This window comes from Pelodiscus sinensis, chromosome 5, assembly GCF_052426305.1.
Source record: "Pelodiscus sinensis isolate ZL-2025 chromosome 5, ASM5242630v1, whole genome shotgun sequence".
NCBI classification, from domain to species: Eukaryota; Metazoa; Chordata; order Testudines; family Trionychidae; genus Pelodiscus; species Pelodiscus sinensis.
Window position 1 is genome coordinate 50,942,231 of NC_143056.1, and position 20,197 is coordinate 50,962,427.

Sequence of the window (20,197 nt, forward strand, 5' to 3'; positions counted from 1 at the left end):
TATTTATGCCGAATGACCTCCTATCCTAGGTATTGTGCAAATGCTTGATAAATGACAGTCTCTTAAATAGCTTATGTTCTACAAGACAAGATATAATAAGTGGATCAGATAAATGTGGGGTGGGGAAGTTGGGGTAACAAATATAACATGGAGGTAGGGGTGGGAGTTACACTTCTTAGGGAGTAGAAGGGTTCACAAAATCACCACCTATCTACCTGCTTTCCTGTTACTGTTTTCTATATGCATGACCAAATAGGTAGATTTGAGGAAGAATTTGGTGGTGGTTATTTAGATTTTGATTGGGAACCTCTTCGTTTTGAAAGTCATGGGGAAAAAACAAGGCAAGTGCTTGTCAGAAAAGGGGATAAGTTGGATAACTGAGGATTGGCAACGGAGCCAAAGCAATGAATGATAAATAACAGGTGTTTATTATCTACTCTATATTGGAGGGAGTTTGTCTGTGAGCGAGTGAGTCTGTCCATCTGTCCATCCATCCATCTGTGTTCAAAAACTCCTCCTAAAAGATAAGAGCTAGGACCACAAAATTTGGTGTACAGCTTCCTCTTACCATAACTTAAAGTAATATCAGGGTTTGGTTGTGCCAGGAAAATGGGATGTGCCTGGAGTGGGATTGCTTCTCATAAAACCATACTGAAGAGACAGAATTACCAGGCCAATGAAAGGGACCAGATGGGGGCACTCCCCCCATTTAGGACTGCCCCAACCCTGAGCTTCCCACTCCCAGGAGCCATTTACACACACCCCCCAACAATTTGGATGGGACATATTAGATGTTTCCCTTTGTCAGGGAGCGAGGGGAAAATGCACAGTTCGCTGCATTCTTCACTCTGGCTAGGGTGCCCAGGAGGCAAATGAACCTGGACCTGCCCCAGCTGGGGGACATGATTCCTTCCATGGGCTGTACCAAAGGGAGCTTCAGCAGCCATGGAGAGATGCATTTCACCTGACCACAAGATACTGCAATGAGAGAGGGCTGTGGTTGTTCTCTCTCCCCAGGGCAACCTGAATACTGAACACCTCATCCCCAGCCTTACCCCAGAGCAATGATTTAAATCAGTGTTTTCCAAACTATGGGAAAAAAATACCAGACCTCAGCATGGCTGCCTGGTGGGGAGCGGGTTGGGCTGGGCCAGGCTGGGAGGAGAGGTGTGTGTGAGTGTGAGTGTGTGAAAGAGAAAGAAACCGGCCACTGGGAAGCAGCCTCAAATACTGGACTGTCTGGTACAAAACCGGACACCTGGCAACCTTACTCCTCCTTGCACCCTACCTGCTAGACAGATACCCTACCCCCAATCTGCTCCTGCTCCTGCCTCCTGGAGTGCCCATGCGGCGCCGGGTCCCCGAAGCCCTGACCCAGGCTGGGCGGAGGATGCAGCCGGGTGAAACACTGAAAACTTATTCATTTTTAATTCTTTTTTTATATGCGTTTATATTTTTGAGCTGCAAAAAACAGTACTGAAAAAAAACGGGTTCCGACTAAAGTAAAAAGTTTGGGAAACCCTGGACTAGCCAACTTTCTATCCATCTTATAGTCCATTTATCCAATCCATGTTCCTATAACTTGCTGGCAAGTATATCGTGGGTGACCGTATCAAAAGCTTTGCTAAAACTGGCACTGGGGGCTTTGGGAGGACCAGAAACAACGTATTTGAATATTCATCTTTTGCTTAATGAATATGCAAATATGCAAATGAATGTTACTGGTCCCTGTGTTAAAAAGTTTGGGAATCCCTGATTTAAATGAAGCATGTGTATTTTCATTCTATTTTCCAAAAAAATGAAAATTGACTTAAGGATCTGAGCAATGCCAGGTAAGTCTTCTAGTAAGTAAGAAGTTGAATGGGTAGATTTGGACTCAGGCTTAACTGTGTAGCAGGTCAAAATAAGCTGCATACCTAGGATCTATAATTTCTGAGAGAAGCTTGTATTGATGAGAGTACACATTTTTAATACCATCTGTTCGGCTTCTTTTCCCACTTGCCCACCTCCTGGGAGGAAGAAGAAGGAAGCAGAGCTTCTCCCTCCCCCACTCACTTTGCCTTACAACCCATCACCATTTTTATGGGAAGGTAGAGCAGGAACAGAAAGAGCCCAGTGGCTCATAGCAGCTCTATTCCTTCTTTCCTCTTCACTTCTTCCTCTGATGAGTGTTGGGATCGCATCTCTGCTTCTTCTCTTGCTCTCTCTGGGCAACATCCAGCCTTCCAGGGAATGAAGACAGGGGATCCAACTGTAGGCTTGCATAGACCTGGCAAGTGGGGGTGAAAAACCCCACATCTAAAGAAAGAGGTGGTGAGGCTGGGCGCAAGGACATTTACGGTATGTCTAAACTACATGGTTCCATCGACGGGGCCATGTAGGTGAGTTTACTAGACATAGGAAAATGAACCGGCGATTTAAATAATCGCCACTTCATTTACATCAAAATGGCCACTGCGCTGTGCCGATCAGCTGTTTGGTGGCACAGCAGGGCAGTCTGGACGTGACATGGTCGACAAGGGAAGCCTTTGTCGAATGCTCCGGTATGCCTCATTAAATGAGGTTTACCGGAGTGGTCGACAAAGGCTTCCCTTGTTGACTGTGGCGCGTCCAGACTGCCCCGCTGTGCCGCCAAACGGCTGATCGGCACAGCGCGGCGGCCATTTTGATGTAAATGAAGCGGCGATTATTTAAATCTCCGGTTCATTTTCCTATGTCTAGTAAACTCACCTACATGGCCCCGTCGACGGAGCCATGTAGTCTAAACATACCCTTTGGTTCTGCAGAGGGCAAAACAGATATAGAGATGAACAGATTGGGGACTCGAAGGAGCAGAACTGATGGGGACTGGGAGGACAGAATTAATTGCTGAACAGCTCCCCTTCCTCCCCTCTTTTTTTTTCAGACTGGTTCAAGTGCTAGTTAGGACTAAACTTAGAAATTGATGTCAAGAAGTTTGTGTTTGATAGAATGGGAAAAGGAGGCAGTGGAGGGAAGGACTTACAGAGAAGAGAATGCTGATGTAGTCAAAATTACAGGCCAGGAAGATTATCTTTGTGACTGCATTTTAAATGAACTTCAAGGAGAACAAGGTTTTAGACATCAAGGTCACAGAGGATAACGGAAGTCAACCCATGAGATGATCTGATTAGGACAAGATTTTTTGCCGTATGGGCAGAGAGAAGAGAGATCTTGGAAATGTGCAAGATGAAGCTATAAAACACAGACATAGCCTGGGAGGTGTGTGTTATTGAATTATTTTAAATGTTTTCCCAGAACAACAGCATATTGGTCAGTTTACCTTATTAGAAGCTTTGCTTCAATTAAAATAACTAAAAATATTAAATATTGAAAAATGATGGCGCTCAGTCATGAATTAGAAGTTTTGCTGATACACTGGGACATGGGCAGAAGCTGTTTACAAATCTTAAAATAAATACTAGTATGTTGGACATCTTTCTCTCTCTCGTCCAATTTGATGGAGGTATAATAGAGAAGAATTTTCTAAAGTGATTTCAACAGTTGGAAACCTAAGACCTTGTCTACCTTAGAAAAGGTTTTTCAGCTATAATCTCTCCTATGCAGTTTATACAGACTTGTAAAGGTGCTGAAAATGTGCCGTTTTCCATTTTAATCAGTAATTTTTCTACAGACTTGTAAAGGTGCTGAAAATGTGCCATTTTCCATTTTAATCAGTAATTTTTCTATTTGTCATTAAAATCTTAGGTCAATAATGCTTTCGATATTTTCTCTGTTTTATTTTGAAATGAGCAGTGACATAATTAGATGTAATTTTCAGTTAAATACATTTTATTAAGTTACAATCCATTTCTTTTTCTAGCTATCAAAACCTTTGTTTCCTATTGTGGTGGTCTTCTTACTGATGAAGTTATTCAAAGATTACTTCCTCCCCTCCCATGTGCTGTTGATTTATTGACACAGTAAGTGAATCATTACATTTTTAAATAAAAGTAAGATGTAATTTTATGTTTAAAACTACAGTAAAATATTCCTCTGGTATGTTCCTGATATAATGGATTGTTGAGACAAATGAGTAGACTTTAAAGGTAGTGTCTTACACAGGGGTGGGCAATAATTTTTAGCCGGGGGCCGTTCCGGAAGGAGTGGGGCTTAAAACGGAAGGGGCAGGGCCAGGATGCTTCTGGGCTTCCCCGCCGCAAGGCCCTAATTGGCCTGGGGGCGGGGGAGTGGCAGGGCCTCCTCAGGCTGGATCAACCCGCTTGGTGGGCTGGTTCCGGCCTGCGGAAGCCCTTTTGCCCACCTCTGATTTTACAGAATATAAACCCTACAACCATGATCCAAATAAACTGGTACAGTACTTTGGGCTTGCCTTTACTGCACTGGTAGCTCAAGTCATAACTTAAGTTTTGCCCCCAAATCTACTATATGCGTACACTAATTTCTAGCTCATGTTACCTGCTGTTTTAAGATCAAGGTAGTTGGCCCACCATGGGTGAGGGTTAGGACTGTAGAGTTACATACCAGTTGAAATTCAGTACAGCTGATGCTGGAGCTAATAATGCTGTGGGGATGTAGCAACTCAAACTACAATTACTCTTCAGTGGCTAGTCCAGTTACTCAAATGCTAATATCAAATCTCTCTGTGTAGCTTGAGTGTTTCTTCTTGTGGTCTCATGTTCTCACTCAAGTTAGGCTAGCTTCAGTTACTCAAGATAACTGTTGTAACAAAGACAAGTCGAGCCCTACGAATGTGCAGATATCTGAGGAACATTTTTGCAGATTAGAAGTGGATACAAATTTTGGATCTATGTGCAGGACTCTAAAGACAAGCCTTGTGTCTTGGGTGTTTCATGTCATGCTAAGAAACAAAATGTGAAATCAGTTTTCTTTTGTTAATTTTATTATGACACTATGTTTTTCTGCAGAATTTTTATTTTTTGTAGTTTTTGATCAAGTACAACAATAGTGGTGATACTTTCCTATTCATGCACAAATCTTGATAGCATTTTTGTGTGCTTTCTATATACACTAGCCAATTAGCCCATCATAAGACGGGATTTTCAGGTCTTTCCTCCACGTCGGTCTTCTCTCCTGAGCCTCCGGTCTCTCGCCCCGTCTCTCTCTCTCCTCCTCCTACTGCCTCCCCCTCTCTCTCTTTCAGCTCTTCTCCGCCTCCTGCCTCTATCTTTGTCTCTCTTTTTCTCTTCTCCTCCCCCTCCTGCCTCTCACTCGGGGGGCCGCAGAGCCCAAATGGTTGGTTGGGCGCCGCACTCCTTGTGCTGCATGAAGGGTGCGGAGCCCAAACGGTTGCTTGCGCCACTTGCTCCCACACGGCGGCCTGGCTGAGCACTGCAGAAGTCAGCCGAGCGCCACGGCAGGAGGTGAAGGGCGGCGGGGCAGTGACATTCATGGCCAGGGAGCAGGGCCTGGAGTCGCTGTCATGCCACACGTCATTGCCCCGCCCCCCTTTGCCTCCCGCCATGACACTTGGCTGACTTCTGGGCCGCTCAGCCGGGCCGCCGTGGGTGAGCAAGCGGCGCAAGAAGCCGTTTGGGTCCCGCACTCCCCATGCATCATGGGCCACCCAGAGGGAACAGCCAACATTTCAGCGTAACAGACTCACAGACACTGGGCTACTATATATATGATACGCGGACTGTATTTATGTGTGCATTGGTTCCATTTCATAAACAAATACAGGGCACAAAATTAATAATAAATAGAGACAGAAGTGGTTTATAAATGGACACTTCTTGTATTTAGGCTGTTGTTCAACATCCAAGTTATTCCTTCCCATCCTTTGTTTTCAGTATTTTAACTATTCTGTCACTTTTGAACGTTGTCTAATATCTTTTGGATATAAACTAAACCATAGTGGGACAAAACTAAAAAAAAGTTAACTGTAAAAGAAAGGCATGTAAAGTACAAGATAATATAAAAGCTTTTTATGTTTCTACATGGATGCATAAAATACAGTTTGGGAATAGGAAATGAAAGTTTTGAGAATTACTAGAAATGTAAAATGTTTGTTGGTATGCAAATTAGGCAGCATCTGTAATGTATGTAGCTTGAAGGGTGGTGAATACAAATTGAAGCAAATCAGTAACTGCAAATTGTTATATAACACTTGATCTCCCTTTAATGTATGTTATGTTTTCTGTATATTTTTAAGGCTCCCTTCAATACATAAAATGTATGGAAATGCTTTAAAAACACCATCAGTGATATACAGGCACAGACTTTATGAATTATTAGCTTTATTGCCTGCAAAGACTTATGAAGGTATGTATTTTCTTACCAAGAGATATAGTTTTGAGCAAAAAAACAAACAAAAAAAACCCACTTATTTGTGAGTTTTCACTTAATAACAGATGTACAGTTAGCAACATTTATTTGCATTTTTCTTTCTGAAATGCCCATTTTATTATTTTCCATGTTGATAGTTCGTGGAATTACATGGAAGCCACTCTGGTGTTGAGTTTCTTAGTTGCAATACACTTTAAATATTATCACTTTTTCCTTCTATTAGGAAGCTAGAAATGTGTCATGAATTTCTAGAATTGAAGATAGGCAATCTTTGTAATTTTAATTTAATATTAGAGTTCATTCACTACAATAGGACTCATTAGAAAGTAAAATAAAGCCAGGAGAAATAATTGCAGTACAAACCAATCGCACAATCTGTTACAATAGATAGAATTTACTTTGAATCATATGACTAGACCGTTACATTACAGTATACTAATCTGGGCCCTACAGATTGCTGGACCTAAATTTTATCTCATATGTGTAGTAGCTAATTCTTAAAACAGGCTGACTCTTCCATAGCAAGATGAAACGAGCAGCATATTAGCTTGATCTTTAAAGGTGAATAATAATTTGAATAGCTTAATACTAGACTGCTGATTTTTGGTCAATTCATTTAAAAATTTTGTCTTTGAATTATTTTGGTTGTGTGTGTGTTGCGGGGATTGGTTTTTTGTTATTGCCATTAGGTTAGTTTGCAGCATAACTATGGGTGGAAAGTACACATTTCATTATAATACTCATTTAGTAACTTGGAAGGTAGAGCTGCTGTGTTTGGCAGCTGAGAGCTGGAGAATAGAATAATTCTCTACGGCAGAGGGGAGCATTCATCAGCCTCTCATCTGAGTTTTGTTGTGGCCTGAAAATCATGAAGGGATTTCTCATCCTAATAAAATCTGCACCATCGAGCGGTAACAATTAACCAAACTTTTACCAGGATAAATCATCATCACCTCTAGCATATAGCTGGAGACATGGTATAATACACAATTCTGAGTGAGTTTAAGAGACAAAAAATTAGCTACTTATTTCTCTTATTTTTAGTTGAGCAAAACTTTAAAGTATTACAATTTGTATTTTTCATTGTAATATTTGGAGATTATTTAATTCAATCGAAAAATAATCAGTATAATAGAATCTGACACGTTTAGGCCTGAATTGAGTGATACAAAACAGTGCTCATCTCACATTCATGTTGCAACAGTTTATAACTAACAAAGTCAGTAGTCGCATTGCTGAAAACGCTGCAAACAACATGATACTTATTAAGTCTTGAGCTCCTGCAGAATAAATATATGTAAGTAATTCTTTCTGACAGTTGTTGTCCTGAAGTTGTTCATTCATTTGGAACCCAATAATATGGGACTACATTTAAGATATCGAGTAGAATCATAGGACTGGAAGGGACCTTGAGAGGCCAAGTCCAGTTCCTTGCACTCTTGGCAGGACTAAATATCATTGAGGCTGTTCCTGAGAGGTGTTGTTCTAACCTGATGTCAGAAAATATCCAATGATGGAGATTCCACAACTTCCCTATGCAATTTGTTCCAGTGCTTAACCTTCCTAAGAGTTAGGAAGTTTTTCCTCATGTTCTCATCTTTTTCCTACCTTGCTGCAATTTAGGACCATTGCTTCTTGTCCTGTCCTCAGAGGTTAAGAACAATAATTTTCTTAACCTCTTTTTTATAACAACTGCTTAGGTATTTGAAAGCTATTATGTCCCCTCTCATACTTCTCTTCTCCATCCTAAAAATACAGTGTTTTTTTCTCTCTTCCTTATATGTCACTTTTTATAGACCTTCGATCCAATTTGTAGGTCTTCTGTGGACTTTCTCCACTTTGTCCACATCTTTTCTGAAATGTAGGGACCAGAACTGGATGCAGTATTCCAGTTGAGGCTTGATCAGCACGCAGTAGAGCAGAAGAATTACTCCTTGTGTTTTGCTTACAACACTCTTGCTAATATATCCCAGAGTGATGTTTGCTTTTTGTGCAACAGTGTTATACTGTTGACTCATATTTAGCTTGTGGTCCATTATGACTTAGGTCCCTTTTCTAAATGGAGTACTTTGCATTTGTTCTTATAGAATGTCATCCTGTTTAGTTCAGGCCATTTCTTCAGTTTGTCCAGATCATGTTGAATTTTAATTCTGTTTTTCAAAGCACATGTAACCCTGGTCAGCTTGGTATCGTCTGCAAATTTTGTAAGTGTACGTTCTATTCCATTATCTGAATCATTGATGAAGATATTGAACAGAATCGGACCAAGAAGTGATCCCTGTGGGACCCCACTCATTATACCTTTCCAGTGTGACTTGCAGTTTTGCACCTGCTTTATAGTAACTCCATCTTGGTTGTATTTCCCTAGTTTGTTTGAGACGGTCATGAGAGACAGTAGCAAAACCTTTACAAAAGTCAAGATATACCACGTCTACCAGTTCATTCCTGTCTACAAGGCTTGTTTCCCTATCATAGAAAGCTACCAGGTTGGTTTGACATGCTGATTATGGTCTTATAGATGTTTTCAAATTGATTGCTTAATTACTTGCTCCGTTATCTTTCCGGGTACAGTAGTTAAGGGTCTCATTCCCTAGGTTGTCCTTATTTCCCTTTTTATAGATGGGTACTATATTTGCCCTTTTCCAGTCTTCTGGACTTTCTCCCATTTTCCATGACTTTTCAGATATGATAGCTAACGGCTCAACTATCTCTTCAGTTAGCTCCTTGAGTATTCTAGGATGCATTTTGTCAGATCCTGGTGGTTTGAAGACATCTAATTTGTCTTAATTTTTTACAATTGTACTACCAGTATCACCTGCCTCATTCTGTCCTCTTAATGTCCATTCTCCTACCCACTGCTCTTCCTTTTTCCATTGTTGTATTTTCTTTATTGATTTTCTCCTCCCAGTCAGTATAGGGTATTTTAACATCTGATTCCCAAATATTTCAATTTATATTTTGACATGTAATGTATCTGACCCTCACTTGGCAGTCATCTCTAGAAAACTGATAGACAAACACAATTTCTCCTATCTACACAAGGCTGGCTAACTGTTCTGTTGCCCACCAAGTAATTTGTATTGAAGAATAGTGGTTTGAAGACACTTGAGAAGGACCCATTTTATTGCATTAAGCCTTATATAAAAGCTAAAACACCCTGTATCAGACGCAGCAAGCTAGGGAAAGAGAAGCCAGTGTTGGGGAGCTGTATCAGAGGCAGTAGCGCAGGGTGGGGGCAGGGAGTATCCCGGAGATGGTGCTGGGGGAAACTGGCCTCCTGCTTCCCCCCCTCTTGGTAAGGGAGTGGAATGTGAGTAGTTGACTCAACCACCCGATAAGCCTAGGTCAAAGAGAGTAGATGATGTTGAGCATAGAGAGCAGGGGGCACAGCCCCTTAGTGGATTGTAAATTATCTTTTCTGTATCAATGCCTTGGTCACAAAACTGCAAGACTATAAGGATACGTCTACATAGGAATGTTATTATGAAAGAACTAGCATTATTTCAAAATAACTTAGTCCGCATCTACGCAGCAGGCAGTTATTTCAAAATACTGTCAAGCTTGAGGACTTCTTACTGACTCCTGTAACCCTTATTGTATGAGGAGTAAGGAAAGTTGGAGAAAGAGTACTCTGTTTTGAAATAAGTGCTGTGTAGATGCTTCCAATTTCTAAATAAGCTATTTCAAAATAAACCACACAATTGATGTAGCTCAATTTGCATAGCTTATTTCGAGTTAAGCCCTGCTGTGTATTCAAGTTAAGTCCTATCCTGCCCTATGTACTTAATCACTAATTTGAATAAAAGGTATTTTCTTTGTTCCTAATATTTGCAGGAAGCTTTTGTGCTATTCTCAAGGAGCTAGTTGCTGACTTCACTGCCACTGATAACCAGATGGCAGCCTCTACATTTTTACTTCCACCTCTCTGTCACCAGGACGATCTTCTTTTACTTGGCCCTTTCTTGCAGGAGACTGACCACAGATTTATTGAAGAGCAGGTATTTGTAGTATTGTTATAAAAATTACTTAACAGCAAAATTCCCTCTTAAGATGCGCAGCTATTTTCTGAGCCCTGCTCAGAGGTTCAAAGCTCCCTATGCAGGCAGTGAACCCTAATGACCAGCATGGGTGGCTGCTTCTATAAACAGCAGCTAAATGCTGCTGCGTGCTGAACTGAAGACCTCCCAGGGTAGAAAAGCAGACAAGATAAGAAGGGAATGACTGGGGCTGGGAAGGGAGGGAGTCATTAATTAACTGACTTGTGGCGAAGTTAGAGGGAGGGGAGTTTGGAGAGTCCAGTCTGCTGGAGGAGAGAGGGAGAGACAGAGAAAGAGATAGAGGCAGAAACCCAGCAGTCTCTTCAACCCTGCTGGGCTGGGAAGGGGGAGGTAAAGGGTTGATGGCATGGGTAGGTGGGGGAAAGAGGGAGTGAGTGGGTGCTGGAATCTGTGCAGTGCGGTGGAGGCAGAGGACAGTTTGTTTGGGGTACCCTCACTTGTTGCAGTACTCTCTATTAGGCTGAATTGGAGGAAGGGGGGGAAAGCAGATTGCATGGTGTGTGTGTGCGTGTGTGTTTACTAAGTTTACATAGGTGTAAATGGCTTCAGATAAGAGAGGTTTTTTTAACAGATTTTTTGGAGTGATGCAGACATCTAACACTCTTATCTTAATGATTTTTTAAAAATCTTGTGTTACTAATTACAGGCAGTCCCCCGGTTACATGGATCCGACTTACATCGGATCCCTACTTACAAACGGGGTGAGGCAACCCCGTACTAGCTGCTTCCCCCCAGCAGACCAGGGAGATGCGAAGCTAGCCCCCCCCTCTCCCCCCAGCAGACCAGGGAGACGCGGAGCGGCTTTTCTCAGCAGACACCTCAGCTTGAGAATAAAGGACTGAGGGAAGTGAAGTGTGGGAGAATAAAACTGAGCTCTGGAGAAATGTTTGGCTAGTGTTTCCCCTACAGTATGTACCAGTTCCGACTTACATACAAATTCAACTTAAGAACAAACCTACAGTCCCTATCTTGTACGTAACCTGGGGACTGCCTGTAATACATGGTAAATTATACTGTATTAAGGCCAGATCTTTGCTATGTGGTTGAGCTCTGGCTCTTAGAGGAGTCAGAAGTAGCAAGTACTAGGTGTGATGCTAGTTTTGTAGGATGAAACCTTATGTGCAAGCTCTTTGAAACATGCACCTGTCTTTAAGTCCTGAAGCCATGTGTTAATTTGTTCTGGGTCTTCTACTCTTCCTCGAATGCAAGAAGGCTAATTCCCTATCCTTTTACAGAACCTTTGTAGCCACTAAGGGTACCTCATAGCAACTAGACACAGGTGTCTTATTTTAATATATTGTCTTCCACATATATGGACTGCTTAATATATGTGGGTGTGTTTTGTTTGTATTGGTGCACATTCACATACTACCTCAATATTAGTGTTGCACATTAGAAATTTCAATGTGCCCAAGTATAGAAAATGTTTGTGGAAACACTGGTTAACAGTAGGATCAGCAGTGATTTGTGCCTTGACCAGGAAGTGTGCCTGTCATATTTCTCCCTTTGTAGCTCCTCTTAGGTAGCAATATAGCTGGAGGAAGCCTGGAGTATGACCCTTACTCAATTTATGAGAAAGCTGAAGAAGGTGATTCAGTGCCTAAACCTCTGCCTCCCACACTGTCTGTTATCAGTGCTGCAGTCCGTCTCTTTGGAGTTATATTTTCCCATGTGGCAGAATCTCAAAGGTAAAGTATTTACTTAAATTCAGCATTCATTAGACAGAACTTAGAGTCACTATGTTTACAATCTTATGGAAAATATAGACTAAAGATTCTTGAATATAGATGATATGAATTGTGAAGGAAATTTTTATGAGCTAAAAAAACTTTTGGACATAAATCTATATACAGTCTGAAAATTTTAGCCTTTTAATTATTGATGAGAAGGATCAGTAAAATGGACCGTTTATATTCAATAGACAAGGTATATTTTTATAAGAGCATCTTCTTTTGGTGAAGGAGGCAAGCTTTCAACTTTACAGTGTTCTTCAGGTACGAGAATGGTACTCAGTGTTAGAATTAAATAACACATGAATGAGATATAGTGTTAATAAGTTTTCCATCCATGATTAATTAACAGAGAAAGTATTATAAAATGTCTTTGGTTCTTAATGCCTTTTTCTTTCTTTGCTTAGTAGTAGTCTCTTAATTCTGACCACTTTAGATTAACAGTCATTTTTCCAGATAAATGTTAAATTTGTTTTGAGAGGATTGTATTGCATATTAATTGTTACGAGAGCTCTTGAACATGAGGAAAAAAGGGATGAAAAGTCACAGTAAAATAATCCACTATCCTTCTTGACAATGACAGGCTAAAAATATTTTAAGACAGTAATTAGAAAAGTAATGAGAAAAATAGTTTGAAAAGTCTAAAATAAGCAGAATATATATCCTAAAATAGTTGCTTGCAACTAGAATGTTAAATATTGGTTAATTGAATAGTCGAATAACCTCATGAATTCTTATTGGTTAGTTGACTATTCTATAGTCCCCGGGCAGCTCCTGTCTGGAGGCAGGGGTCTGAGCTCCCGTACCCAGCATGAGCCAGAACTGAGCCGGGCTGCCTGCTTGCTTGGCTCCTAAGACACTTTAAATGCAGAGCCACAGCGGTACTAATCAATAATCAACCACTTAATGCATTATTTTGTGTAGAAAGAAACAAAATTTTTCATTGTCTTTCCTTGTCCACACCATCCCCAAATACTTATTTACATATATCCTTTCTCACACAATTACTATATTATTCCACAAAGTATATTCCTGTACTGCTGTCACCTTCTCTCTTCTTATTCTTGCTTCACTGACTTTACTTTTCTATGTTTTGCTCTTTTCAGCATATCTGGTATTTCTTCTAGGGATGTAAAATGCAGCTTAAAATGTTAACTGGTTCAACGGCCAATTGCACCACAGGGGGGCCTCTAGAACAGACCCTGATCCACAGCACAGCAAAGTGGGCCCGCTGAGCTGGAGTGCTCCCTTCTCCCCCTACTCTCCACCTGGGTGGGTCCCACTGTTAATCAGCACTTTGCCCAACCTGAGCACACATGCACACCCTGCCTGGGTGCTGCTGTAAGGGTGGGGGCTGCTCTGGCTGAGCTGGCACTGGTTAAGGGGTTACCTTGGTAAGCATGCCAGTAAGGCAGTGTTTATTGAGTAGCCAGTTACCTACCTAATCTCTTCTCTTTTTTTTTTTCCTCCTAACTATTTTTGTCTTGTTTTTCCTTTATCTGTTTCTCATGACCTCCACTGGTAGTTACAGATAACTGCTTATGATTATGTGCTCTATAAAATCTATACCATTCTCCTTGGTAATCAGGTACTGAAAGATGATCTATAAATAAATAGCCTCTTATAGAAGAAAAGACAAAAAAGTATGTAAGGTTAGTAGATATAAATGTGCTGATATCAAGTACAAAAAATCTTGTGGGCAGATATGTCAAGCAGAGGCAAGAAAGGAATCTCTGTGCATAAAGGAGAATGTAGCAAATTAAATGAGAAAATATTGTGATGGGAAAGGAATAAGAGAAAACCTTTAGAATATTACTTCAGAAAAGCAACTTAGAAAAACAGTTCTATCTTAATTTGTTTTGCTGGAGATGTAGTCCTCTAAAGCTCCCTTTTAGATTTTGTCACTTCCTCGGATCTGTCTGTAGCATTGTGTTGCTGTTCTATGCATGTACAAGGCCTTGTAAAAAAGTAAACATGTGTTTCCAAAATACTGAAGTCCTTGTCTTGAAATACGTACAATGTACAGACTAATATTCTAGAGTGGATAATATTCCTTTTATCTACAAAATAAATGACATGAATCTGTATTCAAATGCTTCCCTGCTGACCTTAGACAATTGACACATAAATTAGTTGATGAGAAGTCGCCGCTGTGTGGTGATTGTAGGATATTGGAAGTTACTTGAGGCTTCGAATATTGCATTTGCTATTCAAATGCTTTTATAATCTAAAGATTTTGTTTGATGTTTTTAAAATATAGCTTGACCAATATTTTTTCTTCTTTGATTTAAGGTTCCAAGTGTTAGAAAAACTGTTGGCTTCCATAAAACAAACAAAAGGATTACGACAGCAGACAGTACAACTAAATATCATATCAGCATTTTCTAGTTTTCTGAAGGTAAAACTCCTCCTTTCATAAATATTGCTTTTATTGCTAAAACTTGATGTCATTTCAGTTTAAGTGAATATCATGGAAACATTTCTGTAATACTTTCCAGTAACCAGCTTTGATTTATCAACCAATGTGAGGATCAGTCTTCAAATTTGAAAAATAAACTATTGCTGGAGCCCACATCCCTAGAAGCCTCTCAGACTCACATTTTCTTGAAGAATGTCACCTTAAGCCCCTGGGAATCACAGTTGGACCTTCCCTTATTTCCTATCTGCCCTCTTGCCATACAAGTAAAATATTAAACCAGAAGTATAATAAAGTAATCTAGAATGTACATGACTCTCTTTCTTTGTTCTGCCTTCCTTCATTTTTTTTATTCCCATTTCCTTGTTTCTATCCATCTCTTAACTTTCATTCTTCCCTTTGGCTTTCTTTCAATTAGTACAGATGTTTGTCTAAATGTTAAGTCTAACCAAGACGTATTTCTTTTCTCGTTGTCTAGTGATTTCTCATCTTTAATTTTCTTTACTCTGATTTTATCTTGGGGCAGGGAATATCTTCTTCCCTTTTTGCCCCCCTGAATTTTTCATTAAGGTTGTCTTTTCAACATCTCTTTCTTTTCCCATGTTTTCTTTGTAGTCGTCATCCTTTCCATTGATCTGTTTTTTTCCTCTCCTTATATCCTATCTATTGTGTCCTTATTGCTAAGTCTGTAGCTTCCTTTTCCTGTCTCCCAACAGAAGATTATCTTTTTTTGTGGAAGTGGTGTTTTGCATGTTTCCTCCTTCTCCTTTCTCAGTGGAGTGAGTGTGTTTGGCATTTTCCCTGTCATTGAAGGAGCTATCTCAATGACACTTTTTTCCTCCCACGATGAAAGGGGGAGGAATCCTTAACACTTCCAATACCCACTTAGTAATGGAGGGCAAGGTTTATACTTCACTTTGAAAAGGAGTTAGTAGTGCTTTATTATACCAGAGGAAAAAATCTTGCAGTAGGGGATCCCTTCATCTCACAAACTTTCAGGTCTGAAGGGACCATTGTGACCAGCTAGTCTTACCTGCTTCACATTGCAGGCCATAGAACTTTACCTGCTCACTCCTGTAATAGGCTCATAACCTCTGGCTGAGTTACTGAAGACATCAAATCTTGATTTAAAAACTTAAAGTTGAATGTGTAACTTTAAAGTAATAAAAAAAATCTACCACTTATTTTTTGGTCAAACCATCAAGCCACTGATGCCTCATCCTCCAGGGGAAGGCAAAAACTAAACAAACACCTTCATGACTTAGGGACCATTTTCTTACTGACTCCAAATAAGTTAGACAGTTAGACTATGACTGTCCCAGCCTGACACTCAGGACAAAAAATCTCCGTAATAATTTTGGAGTCCTTTGCATCTAGATTCCCATTTTCAGCCATTGTGTGCAGGTAAAGCCTAAATGCATCAAGTGCTAGTTTGGACTCTTGGTAAGGATTCAGGGATCTTGCTTTTTCCCTCTGGCACCTGGAGTAACTCTGTAGCATGCTTCCAATGGAGGCATCTTCCTATTTGGAGTGTCCTGTGGAGAAATGAATAGGGATGATGGAACCAGTCCTTTAGTATGCCTATCCACTAAAACATTTTTCAATGGCAGAACTCTAGAAACACCCTGTGTTGCGGGACACAGCTGGAAACTGTGGGAGTAGGCCTAATAACCTTGGCTGTCAGGCAGTGTAGATAGCAACACTAAAGAAGAGAAGGAAGGTGGGTGCTCTATGAGGAAGGAAACTGGAAATGAGTGTGGAGCTGGAGGTAGATGCCAGTACAGAACTGAGGAGTCAGAAGGACCAGTCAACCAATATTGCCAGTGCAAATGGTTATGACATTCTGAGAAAACCTACCAGTGTGGTAAAATGTCTACTAAAAATCACCCCTTTCACCCTCAAACACAGTACTAGATTTTCATGTATAATTGATGTTCTTTAAGATGAGTGTGCCTATGCTACACTGCCAGCCCTCTTAGAGTTTTAGTGTGGTCTCAATTGTAGAGAAGGAACTGGAGCTAGGGAGGCACACATGCACGATATCAGAGTGCTGAAGACATGTGAGTCAGGCATTGCGCCTGAGCGGCCCTTGAGGATGCTGGTATAAAAGCCTCCGATCGATGGTGCAGGGATGCATTGACACCAACAGTGGAGTACCCACAGGGACACTCATCTCAAAGAATGTCAGTTACTGCACAGGTGAATAACTTTCTTTTGTTCTTTTCAATCTGAATGTGATCAGGTTTCAGCTTAGGCTGGTCTCCTGGCAAACACTTTACATAGTTCTATGGCACACTTTAAATAGGCTACCAGGTAGATTTATTCCTGGATCCATCTAGCTACACTATTATTGGAATGCAGCTCTGTTGGAAGAATTGCAGAGTATCACCCATCTTATAATATAGCCAGGTCCCAGTCAGTGTGAAATTTCACAATACCTTTTTTCATTGCACGCTGTTTGAATGAATTTTAGTGTCATCGTCATATGCTGTCCATCAGTCTTAATCATATGCATGCGCTCTCATTAGAATTTTTAAAATCTGTTTTTTATTTTCCTTATATTCTTTTCATCCTAATGTTCTTTCCCAGGTTTTCTGCTATAAGCACTTACTGCAGACTACTCCAGCTGAAAAGCCCTTCCATTATTTATTTTATCAGTATTCTTTTTGAAATGGTGCAAGTGTCATTCCTTGTCTATATTGTGTGTGTACTATACAGGAAACTTCCGATAATCCGGTACCTTTAGGACCCAAGGGGTGTTGGATTGTTAGATAAGCCGGAGTACCGGAAGGGGGGTTATGAGGGATCTGGGGTGGAGCATGGGGTCAGCGGGGAACGGCGCAACGTGGGTGAGGGCAACGCTGCGGGACCAACCTGGCAGCACCCCAGCTGCTCTGCCCCTGGCTTCCCCAAGTCTGCCGCTGGTCAGTTTCAGCAGCAGTGGACTTGGGGAAGCCCTGGGGCAAAGCAGCTGAAACTGATCAGCGGCGGACTTGGGAAATCCGGGGGCCGAGTAGCTCCGATTGTCTGGCTGGCCAGAGCACTTCGGGGTTCCAGTTGGTGCCGGACTATTGGGAGTGCCGGACAATTGGAGTTTTACTGTACTTCCCTTGAGGCCATTCATGTGCGAGTTCCAAAAAAAAAGGGGTACAAATATAGTTGCCCCACATTTGAATGATATTAAATAGTGTGTGCTCAAGAGAAAACCAGATATAATGTTTATGTATGTATGTTTTTATTTGCTGAGTCATATAAGATTTTAAAAGGAAAAATGTACTTTATTAGGCAAGTCGTGCCAATTAAAATGTTAAATTTATTTTTAGCACTTGGCTAGCTGCAAGGGAAGTTTAGGTCCAGAAGAAGTGAGAAGACCTGCACTGACTTTAATAATGGGTGCTTTGGAAAGCAGTAACCCACTGTTAAGATGTGCTGCTGCAGAATCTCTGGCCAGACTAGCACAAGTGGTTGCTGACAGTGCCTTCACTGCTGGATTGGCCCAAGTTAGTTTTGACAAGTAAGTCATTTTTAAAAATGTTTGTATTAAGCTGTCATTTGCTCAGGTTTATACAAATCTTGCAAGCTCAATATCTGTAATATTTTAAAGTAAACTAATTAATATAAAAGTACCTTATCCCAGATTCAACCACAGATGCTTTTCAAATTATAGCAAAAGCATTGCCACATGTATGCACATAGATTGTGCATCTCATGCAGTAAAAATGCCTGTTACTGAAAAAAGAAAAGAGAAGTATCCATGCAAGTTTTTTTAAGCTAAATCTAAATACAGAACTTGAAAACAGGCTGCTGCACCTTTTTTAATACAGTAGAACCTCCCGAATTATGAAAACCTCAGGAATGGAGGTTGTTTGTAACTCTGAAATATTTTTTAATGCTAAACAAAATGCTGTGGTTGTTCTTTCAGAAATTTATAGGTGAACATTGACTTAATACAGCTTTGCTGATTTATGCAGAAGAAAAATGCAACTTTTATACATCTTTAAGTTAAATGAAACAAGCACAGAAGCAGTTTCCTTACTTTGTCAAATCTTTTTAAACTTTTCTCTTTTTTTAGTAGTTTTTTGTTTAACACAGTATTGCATTTACTTTGGTGAGGGGGCATCAATGCTGTTGCTGCATAATTGTGTACTTCTGGTTCCAAGTAAAGTGTGTAATTGACCCATCAATTCGTAACTCTGCTGTTTGAGGGAGACTATGTAGGTGAAATCCATATTCAAACTCAGGGCCACAGCATTCATCTCCATGAAGCTTCTGCCATACTGCTACTCTGAGCTGTGGATGAAAACGCTTTCCATGTTGACTTATTCAGTGATGACATGGAGACAACATGGAAGAGCTGTGGAGGCCTCCCTGTGTGTTCATTCTCCCAGCTCAGCCCTACCACAGAGCTTAGGTGCTGCAGGGGCCTTTATACAGCTTGCTGGAGCTCATGACCTATGAGGAGAGACTGAGGGATTTGGGTTTGTTTAGTCTTCAGAAGAGAAGAGTGAGGGGGGATTTGATAGCAGCCTTCAACTTCCTGAAGGGAGGTACCAAAGAGAATGGAGAAAGGCTGTTCACAGTAGTGAGGGATGGCAGAACAAGGAGCAATGGGCTCAAGTTACAGTGGGAGAGGTCTAGGTTGGTGTCACGGGGTGGGGGCGTGGTCAGACGCCCCGACCTGTTGATAGTCAGATTTGCATAGACTGCCGCCCAGCTCTGAGCTTCCCGGGCGGAGTGGGGGGTCCGGGCCCGCCCTCTCTCCGGACCCCGACCCAGGGCCCTAACACTGAGAGTGCGACTCTCAGTGGTAGCAGGGGGGTTGTTAACCCCAAACACACCTGCTCCCGGGTTCCACAGCCCGCCCTGGGCCCTGCTCCACTCCGCCTGCCGTTGGCCGCGCCAATCACCCTCTAGTCCCCGCGGGCTCCTTGCCTCCTTCGCCTCCCCCTTGCCCGGGCCTCTCGTTCACCTCCCCTCTGTCCTTGCCTCCGGATTCCTCCGGTTCCGATCCCCCTGCTCTGGCCGCTTCCGCGCCTTTTATTCTCTCCCCTCTCTTCCGGGTTCCCCCCTCCCCCTCCATCGTCGCATCCGTGACGTCACCGATGGCGTGCCCAGGTGCCGCGTGATGACGTGCCCCTCCCCCCTCGCTCAGACCTCCCAGAGCCGGGCGGCCCGCCGCGCTCGCTGACTCCCTGCTGGCTGCCCCGGGCGGCGTTAACAAGTGACGGGGTTGCTCCACCCCGTCACAGTTGGCTATTAGGAAAAACTATTTCACTAGGAGGGTGGTGAAGCACTGGAATGGGTTACCTAGGGAGGTGGTGGAATCTCCATCCCTAGAGGTTTTTAAGTCTCGGCTTGACAAAGCCCTGTCTGGGATGACCTCCTGAGGTCTCTTCCAGCTCTGTGATTCTAAGGTAAACTTGTAAAAAATTAAATTTGTAAGGATAAAATATAGAGATTATTTTCTGTCAACATGTTTTTATTAAACATCAACTAAGGTTTATCAAGTTTTTAAAAACTACAAACTATTTGAAGGTAATTTATTTAGAGAAGTGGTTTTAACATTTGTGAGATTTCTGAAATAATAAGGAAAAATAAACTAAAACTTTCTGGCAAACTATTTTTACCTAGTTTCATGATAACTGCACTTCAAATAATTTTGAAATACATGCATTTATAAAATCTGTTTTATTGTATGATATGGT

The 20,197-nt window shown here is 41.4% G+C and overlaps 1 protein-coding gene across 13 annotated transcripts in view; it reads left to right on the top strand.

Moving 5' to 3' along the window:
- HEATR5A (HEAT repeat containing 5A) overlaps nucleotides 1-20,197 on the top strand; it is a 125,651-nt gene that overhangs the window by 48,319 nt on the left and 57,135 nt on the right. For all 13 annotated transcript variants that reach the window (XM_075926962.2, XM_075926964.2, XM_075926967.2 and 10 more), the window contains 6 exons: nucleotides 3,842-3,941; nucleotides 6,155-6,264; nucleotides 10,123-10,286; nucleotides 11,859-12,034; nucleotides 14,369-14,474; nucleotides 17,816-18,006. In XM_075926962.2, the coding sequence (XP_075783077.2) occupies nucleotides 3,842-3,941; nucleotides 6,155-6,264; nucleotides 10,123-10,286; nucleotides 11,859-12,034; nucleotides 14,369-14,474; nucleotides 17,816-18,006 (847 nt within the window). The remainder of the gene's footprint in view (nucleotides 1-3,841; nucleotides 3,942-6,154; nucleotides 6,265-10,122; nucleotides 10,287-11,858; nucleotides 12,035-14,368; nucleotides 14,475-17,815; nucleotides 18,007-20,197) is intronic.